Genomic DNA, 21,798 nt, shown 5'->3' on the forward strand with positions numbered 1-21,798 from the left:
GAGACTTGGTGGATTTACGATCCCTGCAGTTGTAGCTGTCATCCTGAGAAGTGTGCGAGCGTGTGTCTGTGTGTATGGAGAGGAAACAAAAACCCATGTAAAATGCAACATAGATCATGTTTTCTGTAAATAGAGATGCCGCCTGCTTCGCAGGCGTGTCGGCCGTACGACCCACGTACGGATGAGAACTCGCTGCCACAGACGGTGCCATATTTATTGATGCCGAAAGTTCAACTTGGCGTAGAGTCTATTTCGCGTCCAGTAGTTGTTCTGTCCAGGAAAAGGGCCACCCCAAGGGACTCGAACCCCTGTCCCATATCCACGATTATTCTTTGCACTAGATTACTCGCTGATCATCATCCTTCCTAGGATTTACGTGTACATCTTCGCATTCTCTGGGAGGATTTATTTATACAGGCAGCGGAAAAGCCCTTTGGTGACCGGGAGAGAGCTTCCCAAGGGTAGCCCATCGTTGTGTAAAACGACCTCCTACACCTGACGGGCAGAGAACTATTGTACTTGGTGATGTTAAGGAAGGGGACAGGAGACCTACTGAGAACCTGTGCAAAGAATCTAGAGGCCGAGCCGTGAACGTTAATTTATGTAGCATCAAACCCAAACCCAAATCCTCTGTCGCTAGTTTCGAACATTGCTTAAGGAAGGGGCGCGTTTCTGTGTGTGTTGTTGTTTTATACAGTTGAATTAAAGGACATGTAAATATCTTTTAAATGTAATGAAAATCATATCCTTATATATTTATGTTGTCTGCTGTTAAAACATGGAGAATATGTCGGAAGAGCAGCTTAATTCAAACTCTCCCCTCCCCCAGCCCGAAACAGGGCACAGTGAAATCACCATAGCAGGATTTGTTAAACCCCACTCAAGTGTTCTTAAGACTTATTTTAATGAAAACAATCACCATATTTACCTACTTGGAGCCACATTAATTTTATTTTTTCCTACTAAAATAAATAGGCAGCAGATTTTTTGCTGCTCCGTCTCAGCTCTGCTCTTTGCAGGGTTTCTTCTCAGAGCATTTGGTGCTGTGTTAGCGTGAAGTGTAAAATGTTTTCAAATTTCATGTGCAAACAAGAGCCGTCGTAATTGGCAGTTCTTTTCATTTTGTTGATTAATAATGTGTGCTCCCAGTTAATGAAATCTAATTTTATTCTTCAACATTAAAGAGGGTCTCAGTTTCCAGGAAGAACGGTTCATTTTCTGGATATTACTTTATGGTATACTGATATTTGACAGTTCACTAAATTCAATAAAAATGCTCAGATGTGCGTTTTTAATAGAATATCAGAGCTGATTATATTGATGACCTGCTAATTATTGGTTTTCAGGGGGGCATTCTCAGTGGTGAGAAGATGTATGAAAATCCCTACTGGACAAGAATATGCTGCCAAAATTATCAACACCAAAAAGCTTTCTGCTAGGGGTGGGTATTTTCAATCACATATATATGTTACTTGTGTATTTGTCATGTTGGTTGTTTGTTCTGTTGTATGTTGGTTCTGTTGTATGTAAATATGTCATTTAGTTATACTTGTAGCCTTAGGTATCATATGACATTTTGCGATTATTTCCTTCCTGAATGCCTCTTGGTCTGTACAGTTTAAAAATAAATGACCAAATACAATTGTTATTTGATAAATTGTTATTAAAATGCTATCTGTCCTGTGAGTAGTAGCATAAATAACTATTTTAAAGCAAATAAATATCACTAAGTGCATTTTGCCTTTAGCTCCCCTGTGAAATAACTTTCAGAAAAACCTTGGAATGGAAAAATGTAAGTCTCACAACTGTCATTATTCCCTTTTGCTTTTGAGAGGAAAAATGGGTCATAACTCAGCTGAATCATATATTTCAATTGTAGTTACACTTGAACTTAATTCATCAAGGTATATTTAACAGTAATGGCGTTGGGAGGAAAATTTTATGGTTGCTATATTCTAGGAAATTCAGCTTGATTTTGATGTTTCTGTGTGCAGTTCAGACCTTTACTGGATCATCTGCAGTAAGGCTTCTCACTCATGTAATGTATTTTACACATGCTTTATAACCGCAGAGGTAATTCGTACTCATAAAATAGCTGTTGACATAAGCAAAAAACTTGGAGGGGCCTCACTGCATTCTTTTTATTTTGTTGAACTCATGCAAAAGTACTTATACTGAAAGGGTAAGCATTTCAATTATTGTGAGCACGTGTCTAAGGTGTTTCCATGGGAATTTATGGCTTGATGAAATAAAAATGAAATTAAAATGAACAAAATGCCATAGTGTAGGTCCATTACAGTGACCTGGTTTATTTTGAGTAACGAGAGAAAAAATTCCATTAGGGTTACTTTTCCTTTAATTTGTCTTCTAAAAAGTGTTGCTTTCTAGAGTATCCTGGTATCATTGTGTCTGTCTCTGCCATGATTTTTTTTTCTCTTTATTGCAGATTCTACTTTTAACGTGTACTTTAGATTTAGGTTGACGTTTCAGTTTATTCATTTAAATGGGATTTTGTTGTGATTTCCTTCACCTGATTTTAATGAGTCTGAGGACGGTCTACCTGTTAAAGTAACCCGCACCATAGATTCAGGACATGAGAACTAACGAGAAGCACGTTATGCTCAATTATGTTCCCTTTCCCCACTTCTCTCTCCTCCACAGAACATCTTTAATGGTAAAGGAGTTGCTAGACTGTAAATGACATTTTAGTGTTAAAAAGAAAAAGGAAAAAGTGTAGTCAGATTTTTTTCGGTGCTTATATAATTTCTTCCTGTGTGCTAGGTACTTTTGGCAGGAGTGGGGTATCAGTTCTTTTGGAGGCGTTACAACACCTATCCCATATCTTTCAGTGGCTTTAAATTTTCTCTCAAAATAAATCAGTCTGTGCTTCATGTTTACTAATTTCTTAGTTAGAATCATCCCTTTTCGTCTACCGCAGTTCATACTACCTACACCAGGGTGGCAAATACGCCTGTCTCTGCTCACATACATTTTATTTTACTTTCTTTTGCCTCGAATGGGTGGAAGATAAGTCTTCTCTAGCCTGATGGGACTCCTTCTCCCTGTTACTCTGCTGATGTTTCTCACCTGCTCATACTCTGCCTTAGAGAACAATCTACTCCAAAGCTACCTTGCCCCTTCTGGATTTAATGATCCTTATTGTTCAGATTACATTTAGGGAAAGTAGTTAGGGTGAAGGGCTAACATGCATGCTTCTTGTTCTCCCTTTGCACTTTTCTTTCCTGTGACTTTGGGCAAGTTTCTTAACCTACTGAAGAATGAGGTGAAGAAGAAGGTGTGGGAACTAGATGCCCTGGATTTAAATTATGATTCCCCTACCTATTATTTGTGTGATCTTGGGCAGTTTACATATTTTCTATGAGCCTCAGTTTTCTCATCTGTAAAATCAAATAATAATTTAAGCCTCTTATAGGGTTTTTGTGACAAGTAAGTGAATTAATGCAGTATAGAACAATGCCTGCTATGTAATATGCATTAGGTGAATATTGGCTGCTATTACCTCATTGGGTTGTTGTAAGGATCAAAGGAAATTATTTGTATGACAGAACTTGAAAATCATAAATCCAGTGGCAGCCTTGATTTAGCTGTGAGAACCCGGGTTGAATCTTGGTTCTACTATTTAGTGTATTTAGTATTGTAGATTTGGTTCGGTCACTTAACTTTTCTTGGTCTCAGGTGATTCTTCAGTAAAATGGGGGAAAAAAATCCCTATATGGTATTAATGGGCTGTTTTGAGGATTCAGTGAATTTTATGAGAACTACTTCTTAAAAAGTGCAAAGTGCTGTGTCAATTTTACTTATTACTGCTCACCTATAAAATACTATCATACTTTTCCTTCAAAATGTTCAATTTATTTTATATTGTCACACCAATTAGAGTTGTTTATAGAATATTTATACCTTTGAATGTATACATTTGTTAAACCTATACTGATAGTAAGCTATAAACTCTTAATGGGAGAATATACCATGCTTTCATTTTTTAGTATCACATTCTACAGCATTGAGGACACAGTAGGGGGGACTCAGTGCAGAGTGACTCGAATCAAATGTGGCTATTAAATGGTGTGTAAAGGAGTTAGATACCTAGTTCATTCCTAAGAACAAGCAAATACTGGATGTAAAGAAGTCTGTAAGGTAGTATACTAAGAGCAAGTGCTTAAAAATATGAATTCTCCTTTCAAAGCACTCCCTTCCCAGAAGATAATGATCTGAAAAAACTTCTTTTGCAGAAAAAAATTTAAAGTAATTTCCTTAAAGGGAAATGTAGAATGAAATGCAAAACAGCATTTTTTCACCTCAAGGTAATGACTTTTTTTTTTTTTTTGATTGCATATGGCAGTTTTTGTGGATCATGGAACTTTTTTGTGCAAATTTTTGTTTGTATTATTAGAAATGCCATACCTCTGTAAATCCAAGTTTTAAGCCTATTTGTTTTAAAGACTAAGCAGGTCCTTCAACTCCATTAAATAATGTTCTTTAAGTGTAACATTACAACTGAAAAAGAAAGGCCATTGTCAGTACATCTAAGACCATGAGGGAATTGCCAAAACTTTGGCTACATTCCTGCACAAATTTGCACCTCCAGCTATACTGTCACCCATGTATTTTTCTGTGCCTAGATTTTAATGGATTTCCAGCAGACAGTTTCAGTTGCATTTCCTCTCAGCTGTTAGTCACACACAGCATATTTGGGAGACTCAGAGTCTGTTGAAGAATTTCTTTCCTTTTGCGTTAACACGTGCATGCAAAGAGCATTCATACTCTTTGCATGCACTCTGTTCATACGTTCATACAGTACTGATCACATAGATGAGTACATTCATATATAATTTGGCTTGTTTTTAAAATAAAAAATAGTGTAGAAATGTTTCAGTCATCTGATATTTTATATGTAATTTCTGTCCTCTAAAATTTTTTTTGTTAGCTAGGAATAGGTGTGCTTAGTAAGTGGTGGATAGTGATAATAGAATTTTCTCATATTATTACCATGACAAGTAGAAATTATATCATTTTGATAAATTAGGTTAGTACTTAACAAATGCTAATTTACCCTTCTCTTTTGATATTTTGTCTATTTTGACATTTTTATAACTGTAAGGTACTGTCAGATTATGTAAAGTCCATGAAGGACTGTGATTGCAGTTCAGAATCCAGTGGACTGATGGTTCTGGTGGCAGATGTCTTTGGAAACAGTACATGTGACTTATTTCACGTTTTAAAGCCTCCTTGTGGTAAAAGATTTTTGTATGTTTTTGATCATTAGAAACCACTTCTTATTACATAGAGTCTGATATACCATAAGTCATTGTTTTGTAAAATATTATAAATTACAATAGAAACTTGAAATAATATATGCGATTACAGGTATATTTTACCTCTATTGCTAAAGTTAAAATGGGGTTTCATTTTATATTTCTGTAAAACTTCAGATATAATGCAAGTAAACTTTGATTTTGCTAGTTTTGTTAATTCCTAGATTGGTATTACTAGACCATGAATCAGGACTTTATAAACTGTTTTGACCATGTACAGAAAATTAGGTCTCAGCTGTGAAATCTGAATATTACATGTATGTCCCTAAGTAGTCTTATTTATGTTATAATAGGGATGTCAATAACTAACTCTCGCTACACTGTTTTCTTTTTTTGGCATCCAGGCAGTCAAGAAATTACTGTAATTTCTCAATTTCGTGGTTACTTGTCTTGAATTGGAAGTAGAACTGAGACGATATAGGTGAATCAAGTTGTTCTGATTATACATTATTGATTTGGCAATTTAGAACTAATTGGGCAAATGATACTAACTTTTGAAAAATTTCTTGGCTCAAACAATATTTTCAGAAAAAATTAGTAAATCATTTGATTTTTGTACATGGAATCTCTACAACTCTTCAATTATTGAGACCCAAAGTGGCACGTATCAGCCTTATCATTTTAGTGTCCTTTGGTTATGTTTAGTTGTATTTACATTTACGTAGGCTTTAATATTAAGTATTTATTTTTCTCTTTTGGTGAATAAAAATATTATTGATATTCAAAAGTAGGAGATAGAAAATAAACATGTATATCTGTATTTCCAGGAAATAACGAAAATAAGTATTCCAGCATCATTAAATAAGGCAAACTTAGGGAATGTGGTTGTCAAGTGCTTCACTGTGATGGTTAATAACTCGTATAACCTCTACCTGACTGATCATTCAGTAGGAATTGAACACCCTGAGAACCTTGATTGTTTATACATTTAGATTAATACTTTTCATTTCCATTGAAATATTGAATCAATTCAATATAAAAACTAAAATTTAGTAATTACTTTTTATGAGTTTTTTCAATGTTAACAATCATGAATTACTATAAAGCACATAGTAGGATTTTCTTGGACATTTAACTTCTTTTGTTAACTCAAAGTTTAATTTTTAAGTCTTTTCCTTGGGCTTATACTGAGGTAGGCCAACTCCTAGTGTCTCTAGGGCTGGTCAGTATTTTTTTTAAAAGTAAATACTCATTTATTGGGGTATAGTGTGTAGAGTTTTTTTTTAAATAAATTATTGGCAATTGGTTAATGATTGTTTACATGGAAGGCTATTTTAAAGCTTTTAAATTATAGTAGTATCATTTAGTAAATTGTACTGCGATATATTAAATGGAGTCTTAGCAAAATATTTTTACTCTAAAATCTAATACCTTTATAATTTATATTTTATACTGCTTTATAGATTACTAAGCACATTCACAAAGATGACCTCATTTTGTTTTTATTTGATAAGTATTTAATGATTAAAATTATTAAACTTTACATATCTACACAAATAGAGAGCACAGAAGACATAAATGGTGGCATAAGTCTAGCATGAATAAAGTGCCGTGGATTTTCAAAGGAGGGAAAGATTATTTCTGCCCAGGGAAATGAAGGAAGGCTTTTATATAATATGGATTTAAATAAATATTTAAAACCATAATGCAGATGGGGCTCAAGTACCAAAGTCTAAATAAACAATTTGGAGAGAGTGTTCAAAATAGTTTAGATATCTGATTATAATGAAAATTTTATTTTATTCATATGGTATGTTTATTGTGACTATTAGTAAGACGTTATTTTTGTAGTAGGAAATTTTTTAGGTGACAAAATTCTTATGATTCCAGTTAAAGTAGATATCACAATACTAAGGTGAATTCATAGACCTTTCATCTGCCATAACCTGTCTCTTACTCTAGGATGGGGAAACTGGTAGGTTTGGAAGGGAGAGAGCACAGCTCTGTTTGTTGTTAGGTTTTGATTTTAAATATCAACTATTATAATTATACACAGTCACAGAACAACATCATCATTGACTTTTTTTAGTTAGGTGAACCCTTTTTAATACTACCATCTCCTTTTAAGACACTTTATTTAATCCACACTGCAGCATTCAGATAGACAATGTTATCTCCATTTTTAAATAGTTACTAAGAGTTACTCTGAGTTACTAAGAGCCTCAGTGTTAGTAAATGTTAGAATCAAGAATTTCAACCCAGTTTTCTCTGGCTCTAAAGCCTGGATCTTTTCTATCATCACATCCCGTTGATTGCTGTTACAGAGAACTTATCTTAACCTTTCTGTACTGATCTGTATGTGCTTGGCTCATCTTCCTACTAAACTTCAGGTTCCTTTATAAAAAGAACTATGCCTTATATACATCTTTATATTCCCAATGCAATGTATGGAACTGAGTATTTATTGGAAAATATATTTGGGGTTCCAACTTGTGAGAGAAGATAGTGTTTTAATTGCTGCATTAACATAAGATCAAAATGAAGTTTCAGAAGGCCTCACCATGCTCTTTTGTGAAAGGAAAACAATGTAGTGAAAAATCTTTTTAAAATGGTAGGAAAGGGGGCTTCCCTGGTGGCGCAGTGGTTGAGAGTCTGCCTGCCAATGCAGGGGACACGGGTTCGAGCCCTGGTCTGGGAAGATCCCACATGCAGCAGAGCAACTAGGCCCGTGAACCACAGCTACTGAGCCTGCGCGTCTGGAGCCTGTGCTCCGCAACAAGAGAGGCCGCGATAGTGAGAAGCCCACGCACCGCGATGAAGAGTGGCCCCCACTCGCCGCTACTGGAGAAAGCCCTCGCACAGAAACGAAGACCCAACACAGCCAAAAAAAAAAAAAAAAGGGTAGGAAAATAATTACAGAAGAATGAAATATTTTGGTGAACTTAATTTATTAACTGATTAACATAAAGTTCCTTCTTTATGTTAATAAAGAATAAAAGGATTACTTCTTCTAAATGATTTACTTAAAACTCAGCTCTTAGCCAAAGCTCAGAGAAACCTGCTCAGAAAGGCATTCTCCTCTACCTCATCTTGTTAGACCAGTGAAGAATGGAAGACAAATGTGTGTTTCGTTGTTTCTTCTTGGACAGCACTGTTGTATGTGTCAAATTCATACAGAAGTATGGCAACTGAAAGAAAAATACAAACTTAAGTTTTTTATTTGTTGGAAAAATAACTCGTGGGTATAGCAAGTAGTATAAAGATATATATAATATTGTTATGTAATATTTATATACAGTTAATTGTTCTACCTAAGGTTCTCTACTTTTTGTTAGATTGCACAGGGATTAAAAGAAATTGTTACATAAAATTTGATATATGCAATTATGCATATTTAATTATAAAACAGTAATCAAGCACCTAGTAAACCTCCGCCCAACTTAATAATTAGAACATTCCCTTTACTTTTGAAGCTCCTTGTGTGTTCTTGCTGATTCCCATCCCTTGCCTCATTCTAAGAGTTAATCACTACCCCTAACTTTTTTGGGAGAGCTACCTCTTTTATTTCCCTATACTCTGGGACTTTTTAATTAACTGGTTGATCTTAGTCGATGAATCAGGTGCCAATGGAAAAGCTATGCACTTATTATCTAGGTAAATTGTATTTTATTTTGAGTTGTATGTGTTTAAATCATGGAATAAACTGCATTAATTCTCATATATTAGTATATAATCTTACCCTTTCCCTTAAGGCTAGAGAAGGCTTAAATTACTTGGAATTTTTTTAGTAACAGGAAATTCCTTTTGAAGAAATTTCATTTATGATGATGTGTACACATTGAAATCAGTAAGAGTAAGTTGTACAAAACTAATTTATTAAAGGTAAATGTAGTAAGTGAAAATCAGATTTTTATTCTATCTTATAGGGAAGTTATAGAGAGTTGAGATATGCCACATTATGACATTAGTGTTTAAATTAAAATTTGATGTTTTGGTAAAGAAATACTTTTGCAATTTTTGGAGGCTATGTTATAGATAACTTAAATTTCTGCTGAAGTGTATTCACTAGTAATCCAGGCCCAAACTCTCCATGTGCCCAGTGGACTCGCCAATTTTCCCCTTCTGTGAATGGCACCATAATTTCCCCAGGCTCTCAAGAAGGCTTAATCCCTTTCTTTTCCTTAACCAGTCTTTCCCTTAACCTGTCTCAACTCCTTTTCCTTCTGTTCTTTCTCACCATTCTAATTTGAGCTTTCTTTTCCTCTTCATTCAACTCTTTTAAATAGCTTCTTACACAGGTTTTCCAGCTGATAGTTGCAACATTTTTAATTCATTTAGTCACCTCATCATTAGACCTCTGTACCCACTGTGCTGAGCATTTGATCAGATCTAGAGATGGACGTGAAAGGTAGAGGTTCTGCCCTCAGGTATTTCATGGTCTTTTACTGTGGATGCTGACATGGTAAATACAGTATATGGAGCTTTTAAGGGCTGTAATAGAGGTATTCACAGGGCCTTCAACGGAGATATGGTTGGAGGTGGTTGGTATCACAGATTTCATGAAGAGATTTATGTGTGAGATTGTGTTTAGAATGATAAGTGAGCCTGTTAGAAAAAAAAAGGAGAAATGGCTGGCCAGGCAAAGTAAAGCAGCATGTTCAAAGGAAGGGAAAAAGTCCGGCTCCACCCTGCAGGTGGAATGAGTACACCTAGTACTGTTGAACTCCTCTCTCCTTTAAGACCCAGTTCAGGTGCTGCTTCCTCCAGGAAGCCATCCCTGACTTCCTCTCCATCCCTCCTTCCCTTCTCTAGCCAGATGTGATGATTTTTCTCATCCTTTGAGTACCTTTTTCATGTTTCTTTAGGAGCTTGTCACATCTCTCCCCTTGTATTGCAGTTATTTATGTTGTAGCTTTCAAGCATCTTGTGGACATTTTTAAACTTATCTTTGAATTTGTGCCTGGCACAGTAATTACAATATTGCATATACTTGTCAATGTTTGTTGCATGAATGGACAAATGAATGGGTGAGCAAATAAGATTCTGTCTTTTGAAATAGACCTCTGATTAACAGAGTCCTATGACAGATAAAATAAATGAAAATTGAGCTAAGGTTTCATGTCAGGTGGCATTCACTAACTGAATAAATTAATTCTCAGTTATTCACAATTCCCTAATTATTCCATTAGCTTTCAGATGACAGGTTATTCATTGGAAAGCATTTTGTATAATTCAGTAAAGTTTTGAGCAACTACATACAAATTCTCATTGCTTTTTTTTTAAACCATGTAATGTAAAGTGGCTCAATAATAAGGGGTGACATTTTCATTGTGTGTCCATCAGTATCACTTCAGTAATGTCAGATTCATGTCATCATTAAATTTTTAAAACATGTTTGGATTTTAAAATTTTTGATCCATTCTCCAGAGGTGGTTATTTTTTCACTTAGCTTTTAACAAAGCTCACTTTAAAAAGCATTTTGGTGATACTTTATAGAGTTTTGGATACACAAATCATGGATATTATTTGCTTAGAGTAATTATTTGATTTTTTAGTAAAGGCAGTTAGAGGCTGGCTGTTATAATTGCTGTGTCTGTCAATTCTGAAACTTGGTGGAAGGACTAGGAAGTGTACTTGTTTCAATATTGGAAAACAACACATATTTTAGAGCACTTATTTGTGTTTCCTCTTCAAGGAACTTTTCTTGTGTGATATGTTACAGGAAATTGGGGATTTCACAATTCTATAACTTTACAGTGTATATCATATATATATTTTAGAAAATATGCTCTTTTCATACAAGCGTTTCAATCATATTTTAAAATGGCAATTTAAAGGCCAGATGTGGCAGAAGTGATTTGTGAAATTAGTTCAGCTGAACATTCTGGCCATTTTGTAGAAACTTTATTTATGATGAATCTTTTATTATTTTAGTAAAGCAAATTGTATATGCTTTTTTTTCCGTTGCGGAGCACAGGCTCTGGACGCACAGGCTCAGCGGCCATGGCTCACGGGCCTAGCCGCTCCGTGGCATGTGGGATCTTCCCGGACCGGGGCACGAACCCGTGTCCCCTGCATTGGCAGGCGGACTCTCAACCACTGCGCCACCAGGGAAGCCCAGTGTATATGCTTTTATATTAAAGATTATATATATATTCATATTTGTTACAGAGAGAAATGTATACTTTGGACATACCTCTGAAATACTTTTCAAATTATTTATTACCAACATGGATAAAAACACTTAAAAATTATATAAAAATATATATTCTAAATACAGAATCGGGGAAGTACAGAAAAATAGAAAGAGGAAGACACATTCAAAGTTGTTACCCCAAACAATCACTGTTACTATTTTGTTTTCTTTCTTTTTTTCTTCTTAATTTGTCAGAATACTAGACTAAAATACACAATTTTGTGTCCTGCTTTTTTGCTTAATATTATAAAATTCCCCTGTGACTACAAATCCTTTGAATTACACTTCGCTAAGTAAAACATAAGTTTTAGTATTGCTAGTTTTTAAAAAAAAATTTGTTCTTTGCTATGATAAATGATATGATAGTAAACATTGTTTTGTAAAACTTTTTCATATTTCTAATTCTTAGGGGATATTCATAAAGGAGAATTAATGGGTTAGAGGATTGAATTATCAAAATTCTTGATAAATGTTGCCAGATTGCATTATGCAAATGTTGTACATTTCCACCAGTAACATTTAAGTATGCTAGTAAAACTGAATTTTGGGAAGCATGATTCTAAATTTCAATTTCAATTTAACAAAAGAACAGTTACCTTGTTCCACACCCCCTGCTAGATAAACAAAAGTACAAAGATAAGGTCCTTCATTTCAAGGTGAAATAGATGTGGAGTCAGGTATATTACCAGGCAGGTTGATAAGTGTCACAATCGAAGTATATTATCAGGCAGGTTGATGAGTGTTACAATGGAAATATTTACTCATTCTGGGGTATAAGAAGGTAACTGGGTTGTTGAAAGGTAAGGGAAAACTTACTAGAGGAGCTGATCTCGGAACTGGGTTTTGAAAATGACCACTTTTGAATTTAAAGATGGATAGAAAAGATATAATAGGATATTATTTTAAAAATTAATGAGAAGCAAAGAAATCATTATGTGCCAATAAAAAGTGAACTGGAAAGTATATAAGTATTTTTTAACCCTGAGTGGTCAACTTACTGTATATAAAGTTTCATGAAAGCATGCAAAAATTGATGAAAAGAGATGGACATTTTTTCTTTCGGTGAATCATTTAAGTGCAGCAGGATCTGTTGGAAGGTATTAAATATGTTGGGTTTTGGGGATTTTACAGCCCTGAGTCATTAGGGATGAACAGCTGATAAGAGAGGAATAATAACTTATCTACCTCATATTTTGTTTTATTTAGCTTTGAGGCAAATACAAAAAAAAAAATTTGAGTGACTGAGTGAAAGATAAAGGACAGGAGGATAATTAGAGTCTTTTTAAAAAAAATCAACCAATATTAAAAGTGCCCTAGGGAATCCCATTTGTGTTTATAAACAAGAAAAACTAGATGGTTTCTGCAGTTGTGATATTGGATGAATATGTTAAGAAAATGTAGGTTTTGGTTCAAAGCCAAAGGTAAGTAAGTTGTCTAAAAATGGTATTGACATTATTCACTCCCTGAATTCCCAGTGTCTAGAGTAGTGCCTGGGATCCTTCACAGATATTTATTGAATAGATGAATGAATAAATGACTCCCAAACTACATCATATTATGATAACATATTAACATATTTAGGGACCCAGAACTTTTAGCAGTTAGATTTGTATACACTATACTCTTAAGAAAAGCTCAAAATTGACAGATTAATTCTGTGATATGATATATAATTTAGTACAAGCTGATGGTAGAAAATAGTAATTTATTCCCTTCCCTTAAATAATGGAAAGAAATCTCTCATTCACTTAGAAGACAACTTCAGTTTAAATATTTAACCTCCCTAGCTAGGCTTAACCATGCAATATTTTCCTCCTATTTATTTTTATTTTTAAGGGAATTTAGCATCTATAAAACATTTTAATTTGTAAGATCTCCCCAGTTTTGTTAATATTAAGGACTATGTAACCTGTCGTTTAGAGGGGGGCTATATTGTTTTATTCTCTCTATGTATACATATATGTATATATATATAATTTATAGTAGAATATTTTTGTTCTGGTGTAGGAGCTTTGTGGAAGAGAAAGCCTTCTATTGACTTCAAAAACAGTGACTCAAGTTGGTATAGTCGTTAGAAAGGGTGGGAAAAATCCTAATTCCAGTTTGCAAGCAGAATTTCAGGGTCAAAGTCTACTGTTATCTGAGTGTAGGCCTCCTGATTTCAGGCCAGTTTTCATTTAGGCCAGTTTTCATTCTAGTAGAATTGGAGAAGGAAAAATAAAAAAGTATCAGAGAACTATTTAACTCCTATAAATGTAAATAGGATTGAGGCCTACTTTCATTAGTATTTATGTGCTTTGGAAATTATTTTTGGAAATAAATATTCTTTGGATTGACTTTGCCCCTGCTTCCTATGTATTTTATGATCAGGAGAAGGGATAAACAAAATTTAATTGTTAACCTTAAGTCTGTTTGAAAGAAAAAGATATCATATCTCATCTTGACAGAGAACCAATTATTGGATTACTTACAGCACTGTATCTGTTTAGTGCTAATAATCACAGTATCTATAATCGGCCAGTGACACAGTATAGAGAAGGCCCTAAGACTTGAACAGGGATGGCTAAAGGATCACTGAGAGAGTTAATCTTTTAAAGTAATAATGATTTTTTTAAATGAAATTAATATCTGTTGACCTTTTGCAAACTTTGAGAAACTATTTTAGGTAGGAGACTTTATGTTTTAGAATAATCTGAACCAACTAAATCCAAATTGAGAGATACCAGTATTAGAAATATACAGTGAACACACACAGAGTCAGTCTTAAAAATAGCACTTAGCGGGCTTCCCTGGTAGCGCAGTGGTTGAGAGTCCGCCTGCCGATGCAGGGGACACAGGTTCCTGCCCCGGTCCGGGAAGATCCCACATGCCGCGGAGCGGCTGGGCCCGTGAGCCATGGCCGCTGAGCCTGCACATCCGGAGCCTGTGCTCCGCAATGGGAGAGACCACAACAGTGAGAGGCCCGCGTACCGCAAAAATAAATAAATAAATTAAGAAAAAATAGCACTTAGCTGTGAGAGGATAATTTCTCCTCCATCTAGCATATAAATGTTTCATTCAAACTGTTTATAGCAAGCTTTGGGGAAGAAAGGTGGAGGGAAGTGAGAAATGAGTCTTTTGAAAAATTCTCGTAGCTCACAGTAATGCTTGGTTAGGGTCTTTCATTCAAGGATCTGAGACGTTCCCTAACTGAGTCCCACAGTACTTCTGGAGTGTGGGTGAGGGACACTCGGGGATTCTTGTGCCCAGTGCCGGGAGGCCTGTCCTCCTGAGTGGCATGTTGCAGCTGTTTCATAGTGCACGTCCCATTCCCTCCTGGGCCACGGAGTGGAGGAGCCAGCATTACACAGATGAAATAGCAGAGGGATTTAGAGAGCAAGGAGCGAATTACCTGGACTGCAATTTGGGTAGGTCTCTGGGTCAGTAACCCAATTCCTATAAAAATGTTCTATCTTTAAAACATTTTATATCCTGCTTTTTTATCCCCAAGAAAGTAAAGTCTGTCTCTCTTTTCCTCTGTATGATCATGTACCTTTGGGAGCTTAACATTTAATAATGAAGAATACGATAGCCTATATCTACTCTTGATGAGGAAAGAAAGCAAGGTTAGCATTTTCCCTAAAAGTTGTCAGAACTATTTGCATTATGCCTGGCAAAAGCAAGCTGTAGGAGGCATGAAAATAATAAAATATGCTCAGTTCCCACAAAATAACTGATAGCATGGTTTGGAGACACACATAAATGATTATAGAAAAGATAAAGATGAGTAATAAAACAATGTAGTATGATAATTCAGTGTACCTAGTAGCGCCATTTAGTTGCGGAAGCAAGAAAAGTAACACTGAGGAAGTAGAAGTTAAGATGGATGGGAGGAAGGAAGAAGGATAAAGGACACAGGGGTGCAGAAATGTTTGGGCAGAAGATAGAGAATCTGTGGGAAATCAGGAAAAAAAAAAAAGCCTGTAAACATGTGAAGGTCTTTGATTGCCAAGTTGAGAATATTGTCTTAAATACAGTGGTGACACTTTAAAGAGGTCATCTAAGACATTACTGGGCAGCAGTGAGTAAGAAGGATGGATTGGCTTAGAGTGTAAGATACTAAAATTCTGAAACCTTAAGATAATGAAGGATAAGGCTGACTGGGGTTTCAAGTTGAATCATGGGGAAAATTGTAACTTTCATATAACAAACTGAGAAGTCAAAATCAAGAACTGATTTTAATGAAGGAAGATGATGAATTGACGTGTGTTTAAGCTATATATTCAGGTTGAAATATCTAAAAGATCATTGAAAATTGAGCGTGATCCTTGAGAAAAGGACTCGGGAAGCAGCACAGTACACTGTACAGGTTAAGAGCATCTGCTCTGAAATCAGATTGCCAAAGTTCAAGACCTGTCTCTACCAGTTCTTAGTTCTTGTGATCTTGGGTGAACTTAGTAACCTCTCCAAGCCTTGTTTGTTTGTTTTTAATCTATAATAAACTGCAGTAATCAGTTTAGCTGCTATTTGTGACTTGTCTGCACAGAGATGATGTGCTAGTGGAAAAGATCGCAAAGGACAGAAGATAGAAAGGAAAAAAAAGAGAGCCTGGGACAGTGATGTGGGGGAATACCTGCATTTTAATGGATGAAAGGGGGAAGTAGGATTACTTTAAGAGAAGTGATAGGATATGTCAGAAAAGGAAAATGCAGTGCTTTGAACTCAGAGAATTTTTGCAAAGGAGGGGATGGCTAGTGATGTTCGATGTTACAGAGAAATAGAAGGAAATGAGGACCAAGAAAAGGCCTTGGTTTCCCAGATAGCAGAATTTCAGTTATGTGAGCGAAGCAGTCATGAGGATCAATCAGGCTAGTCTGTTATTCATCTTCACATCCTTGTAACTGAGCATGTTGCTTGAAGTATAATTGGTATTTAATAAATATTTGCTGAATGGAGAAAGAACAAAACCTATTTCTTCGGATTAAAGAATAAATGGAGATAACATGTGAAACCTTGCTGGTTTAATAAAATGGGAAAAGAGAGACAGACACACATGCCAAGGGGTAATTTCAGGGATTAACCCAGTCAAGGGAATTAACTTTGGTGATAAGTAAAACTGAAGCTTATTTGAAGGAAGAGGAAAAAGAATCACTAGAGAATAGAAAGACTGATAATGTAAGGGAAGAGGGTAAAATCTGGGAGGTAGAGTCCTGGAGACTTGGGTGTGTGTGGGAAGAAGACCTTCTTCTTGAGGGGGCAGCAGGAGAAGACTGCACAGATTTGTGCAGTCTTAAGTCTTAAGGCATTTGGAGTGGAGAAGAAGACAGTTACAGCCCAGCTGAGAATAGGAGAAATAGAAGTAGGAGTGAGGGCTTAGAACAGATTTGGGGTGGTCTTTGCGGATTGGAGAGAGGGGTCCCCCAAAAGCAGTGTGCAGTGGATCATTAGCAGGTACAGGGAACGTGGCCTTGAATCTAGGCCCAAACTGCCTAGGACTTCACAAGGTGAAGGATTCTGGCACTTTTTAAACATTTAAGGAGGAAGGTTTCTTTTTCTTTTCTGTTTTTTTTTTTTTTAATATTTTCTTTAATTTGTACAACTAGTAAGAATATAATTTAAATCCAACCCTAGATAATAGCAAAAGCCCTTGCTGTTGTCATTCTATTATGTTCTTTCTACGGCACATCTGGCAGGACAGAGGAGGTGGGGAGGAAGTTAGAAAGCAGAAAATTGGGAAGAAAATTTTATTCTACAGGAATGACAGTCACAGTGATACCATTTTGGAATGTTTGGTAGCAGATTTCTCCTTCTACCTGAAAGGGAAGCCTGGGGACTCTTCAGTTCACAATCTATATTAGCTGTTTCCCTAATTTCTATCAATTTTTTTCAATTTCTCTACATAAACAAAAGACTCTGCAGGCAGCTTTTAATGTTTGAGTTATCCATAATTTCATCAGTAGGAAAGCACTGCTTGTGGAGGAAAATTATTACAGATCAGGAATATGAAATAAATATTGTAAAGACATAAGCTAGTTCATCCTGGTTGTATTATTACCAACCTTTAATAAGGTTTATCATCACGAACACTCAATTTCATGTGCCTTTGCTTACTTTCCTATATGCATATCTCTGGTTCATTGACTATGATGATAAGGACTTTTGGTTTGATAAGTTTTCCCAAAAGCATTGGTATAGTGAATAATTTTCTTAAAAGTTTGTGTCATTTTTCTGTTTGTTTTTCTAAGTTCACTACAAAGGCAATGAACCCAAAGATTGTAATTGAGGTAGATATGATCAGAATGTGTTTCATTTTTTTCTTCTTACATCAAATACTTTTCCATTCCCTCATTCATTTCCCAGTTCTTTCTCCCTTTGCATGTTACTGTGATGTTTAGTATCTAATTACTCCTACTTTTCTCTCCCTCTACCAACTGATTTCCCACAAATGACATTGTGTCTTGAGTTTGGACTTCTAAGTTCTAGAAAAGAAGACATCTTTACACCATTCTGAGTTACTAGCTTTTGTCTAATAAATGGAAATTTGAGGTCTTTTATGCTGAAGTTTTTGTAGCCCTGGATTTTGTTTCTCTAGTTTCCAAGGGATCTCATGTCTTATTTTATCCCCATTACATCAGTCATCATTCATTCACTCATTTACTGAACACATTTATTGAGCAACTACTATGAGTGGGCAAATTTCTAGATTCTAGAAATACAGGTTTGAGCAAACTTGGTATGGGAGAGGCTGGAGGAGCCATTTAAATAGATAAGTGCCATACAGTGCTATGAAGTAAATAAAACAGGGCCATAAGTTAGTGACCCCAAGTGGGGTTACTTTGGATAGGCCTCTCTGAGGACATTAGCATTTGAGCTGAGATGTTAATAATAAGAAGCAAACTATAAGAAAATGTGAGAGAAGAACATTCCAGGCCAAAAGACCAAGGTGACAATGAGCTTGCTAAAGAGTAGGAAGAAAGTCATCAAATCTGGAGTGTAATTAGCCAGGAGGAGAGAAGTACACAGCACAGTGATCTTGGGAGGTGGGCAGAGGGCAGATTGGATAGAGCCTTTTAGCCAATATTAAGGAGTTTGAATCTTATTTTAAAACAGTGGTAAGCCATATTGAGGATGTGGATCAGGGAAGTGATATGACCAGATTTTGTCTTAAAAATCTCTCTCTGGCTGCCATGTGGAAAAGAAATTGGAAGGATGTGTGAGTGAAAACAAGACTAGTTAGGAGACTGTTGCAGCCTATGGGAGACGTGAAAGTGGCAGTAGATATGGTGAGAAGGATGTATTTTGGAAGGAGAAAATATAGGACTTGCTGGTGGAAAGATTGTGAGGTGTGAAGGAAAGTGAAGAGGCAATGACTACTAGATTTGTAGCCAAATCAACTGTCCAAAGGTGGTGCTGTTAACTGAGATGGGGAGTAGTGGAGTAGAAGTAGATTGGCGTGGAAAATCAAGAGTTCAGGTTTTGCTGTGTTAAATGTGAGATTCCTCATTCCCCAGAGAAACCTCTTACCTATTAGCAGTTATTCCCTGTTCCCACCTTTCCTTCTTTCCCCTGCCAACTCCAGGCAACCACTAGTCTACTTTGGATTTCTATAAATTTGCTTATTCTAGGCATTTTATAGACATATAATCATACATTATGTAGTCTTTTGTGACTGGCTTCTCTCATTTAGCATAATATTTTCAAAGTTCATCTATGTTGTAGCATGTTTTATTGTTGACTAATGTTCCATTATATGAATATACTACATTGTGTTTATACATTCATCAGTTGACAGGAATTTGGATTGTTTCCACTTTTTGGCTATTAGTATAAATAATGCTGCTATGAACACTTGTGTCCAAGTTTATTGTGAAAACCTATGTTTTTATTTATTTTGTATATGTTCCTAGGACTGGAGGAAAATACTGTACACACACAAACACACATTCAAGAAATACAAAATAGTTTATGAAAAAGATAGTACCCTGTAGTGTACTATAGGAATTATTGGTTTACTAACCTGATTAATTTTCATTATAACATATGTGCATGTAACACATAGGTAAGAAAGTATTGTAATTTAGATAGATCTTTTGATGTGTGAAAAAGAAATGGAAGTAGAGTTTCAGAGTAAGAAAGTGAATTATGACCATCTTCCTTTATGTATGAGGAATAGAGACATCATACCAATTCGGAAGGTCTTTGTTTAACCATTATTTTAAATTAGCTGTGCCCAGAGTTGAAAGGAACATCTGTTTCACGTCAAAGAATCATCAATCCAACCTGTCTATTCCTGTATGATCTCCTTACTCATGTCAACTATTACTGGAAAGAATTTGGCCTGGGGATCTTTATTTGTATCATGGATTTTTGTTAGAATATTGATGCAAATGGGTATTTTTCTTTTGATTGAATGGGAAGTATGGTAATATTCTTACACTAGACCCACCCCTTCCTGTTACACCTCTGTAGGAGAGGTGTCTGTTTCTGCACATTACTTGCCAGGCTGTGGCAGATACCCATAGTCTTGTGGACACTGGTATAAAATTTGCTAGATATTTTGCTTTTGTGGTGGAGAGCTGTTTTGAGGAGTGATTGGGGGGGCTGGGGGGTGCTGAGAAGAAGTGGGCTGAAGTTGTCTTTCACTGAAATCCCAGTTTAGCTTGATAATCAGTGAGGAGTTTCCATTTTCATCTTTTAAATTGAAGAGTGAATTTAGGATTTATTAAAGGCCTAAGAATGCTGCCTCTCTTTCCCATGAAATTTGAGTGATGAATTTCAGTTCTCTTTTGCAGCGTTGTATTTTCTTGATCTGGCAATGCAAGATTAACCCATCTGTGGATTATTTTCATGTATTGTGCTTCTAAGTGCTATGAACAGTTTTAGGAATGAAAAAGAACGAAGGAATTTTTTTTTTTAAGGGGTATGCTAATTCAGTTAGTATTTATGTTTACAACATTAAAAAACCTACTTTGCATTAACGGTGAGACATTTGTTGGATGGTTCTATATTGCCATATATATTTACAATTTGATGGCTATTTCCAACTGAATTGATAAGCATTGTTCCCCACATTACATCTTTCATAAAATGCTTTAATTAGTTTTGAAGACTAGGTTGGATTAATAGCCTTTCAGACTTGACTCTTCTCAAGACATTTTTAGTGACGTGGAGAAATTCATACTGGAAAAGTTTGCTTTGTATTTGAAATAGTATCTACTGATGTTATTTCATTATATCTTTTACTGTTATATTTTCATTCAAACCATATATATATACAGGATTCCAAAGAGAGAGATACAGGGATCATGAAAAGTAACGTGTGTTTGCTAGAATCTGAAGAGGATGACAGCACATAAAAAACATTCTTTTGCCTTCATCCATTGTGCAGTATTCTGTTTTCATTAAAAAAAAAATCAAGTTGGTAAGTCAACTAAAAATATGAGACTGGTTAACTTTCCCACACATTCTTTCTCCCTTGTGGGTTTTTATATGGGTATATTTAAACAGCCACACACATGAAACCATTATTTATGGAGCATATTGGAAGGGAACATGTACAGACCATCTTGTATAATACTCAGGTCTAATTTAGGGAGAACTGTCAGAAAACAAAGTACAGTGATTTCATAGATAGGAGTTTAATTTATTGATTCATGCAACTTAAGTTTTTCTCCTCACAATAGTGATTTTCAAAGAAATACTTTGATTCTTCCCTCATTTTTCTGAGTCTGCAATATATAAAAGCTGATTTGTCAGCTCTTTTATAAAGAGTTGGAAACTGATTTCTAACATCAGCAAGATGACCTTAGGCAATTTGCTGAACTTTTTATGATTCGAAAGGCTAATCTGGAGTTGTGAAAAATAATGAGGGACCTACCACATTGTTGTAGGTGCGTATATTCCATCTGACTATGGCTTCCCAGATGGAGAGAGTACATTGCAGCTGTTTGGTTCTAGCCCTTGCCCAAATTCACTGACCCAAATGCAATCTTCCTTCCGCTTTTTCTCAATGCAGAGTCTCATTTATTAGTGAGACTGATGTTTTGTTTTGGACCTATTTCCTATTTTAATTATTAATGTAAAGAAGTACTGCCTTTTAAAGATAATTCATTAACTAAATGACACAAAATATTTACAAAGAATTATGGAAATGCTATTATTCCTTAGCAGAAACATTAAGGAGAGTGAAGGATAGATGTAATTAGTAAAGTTTTTTTTTTTATATCATGGTAAAATATATGTAACATGAAATATACCATTTTAACCACTTTTAAGTGTACAGTTAAGTGGTGTTAAGTACTTTCACATTGTTGTGCAACCATCACCAGTATCCATTTCCAGAATTTT

General features: G+C 35.4%; 1 protein-coding gene across 29 annotated transcripts in view; it reads left to right on the forward strand.

Moving 5' to 3' along the window:
• Window positions 1-21,798, forward strand: part of CAMK2D (calcium/calmodulin dependent protein kinase II delta) — a 287,936-nt gene that overhangs the window by 14,280 nt on the left and 251,858 nt on the right. For all 29 annotated transcript variants that reach the window (XM_067735228.1, XM_067735221.1, XM_067735217.1 and 26 more), the window contains exon 2: window positions 1,347-1,441. In XM_067735228.1, the coding sequence (XP_067591329.1) occupies window positions 1,375-1,441 (67 nt within the window). In that variant the 5' untranslated portion in view covers window positions 1,347-1,374. The remainder of the gene's footprint in view (window positions 1-1,346; window positions 1,442-21,798) is intronic.

Source organism: Pseudorca crassidens, chromosome 4 (genome assembly GCF_039906515.1).
Source record: "Pseudorca crassidens isolate mPseCra1 chromosome 4, mPseCra1.hap1, whole genome shotgun sequence".
In the NCBI taxonomy this organism is placed as follows: Eukaryota; Metazoa; Chordata; class Mammalia; order Artiodactyla; family Delphinidae; genus Pseudorca; species Pseudorca crassidens.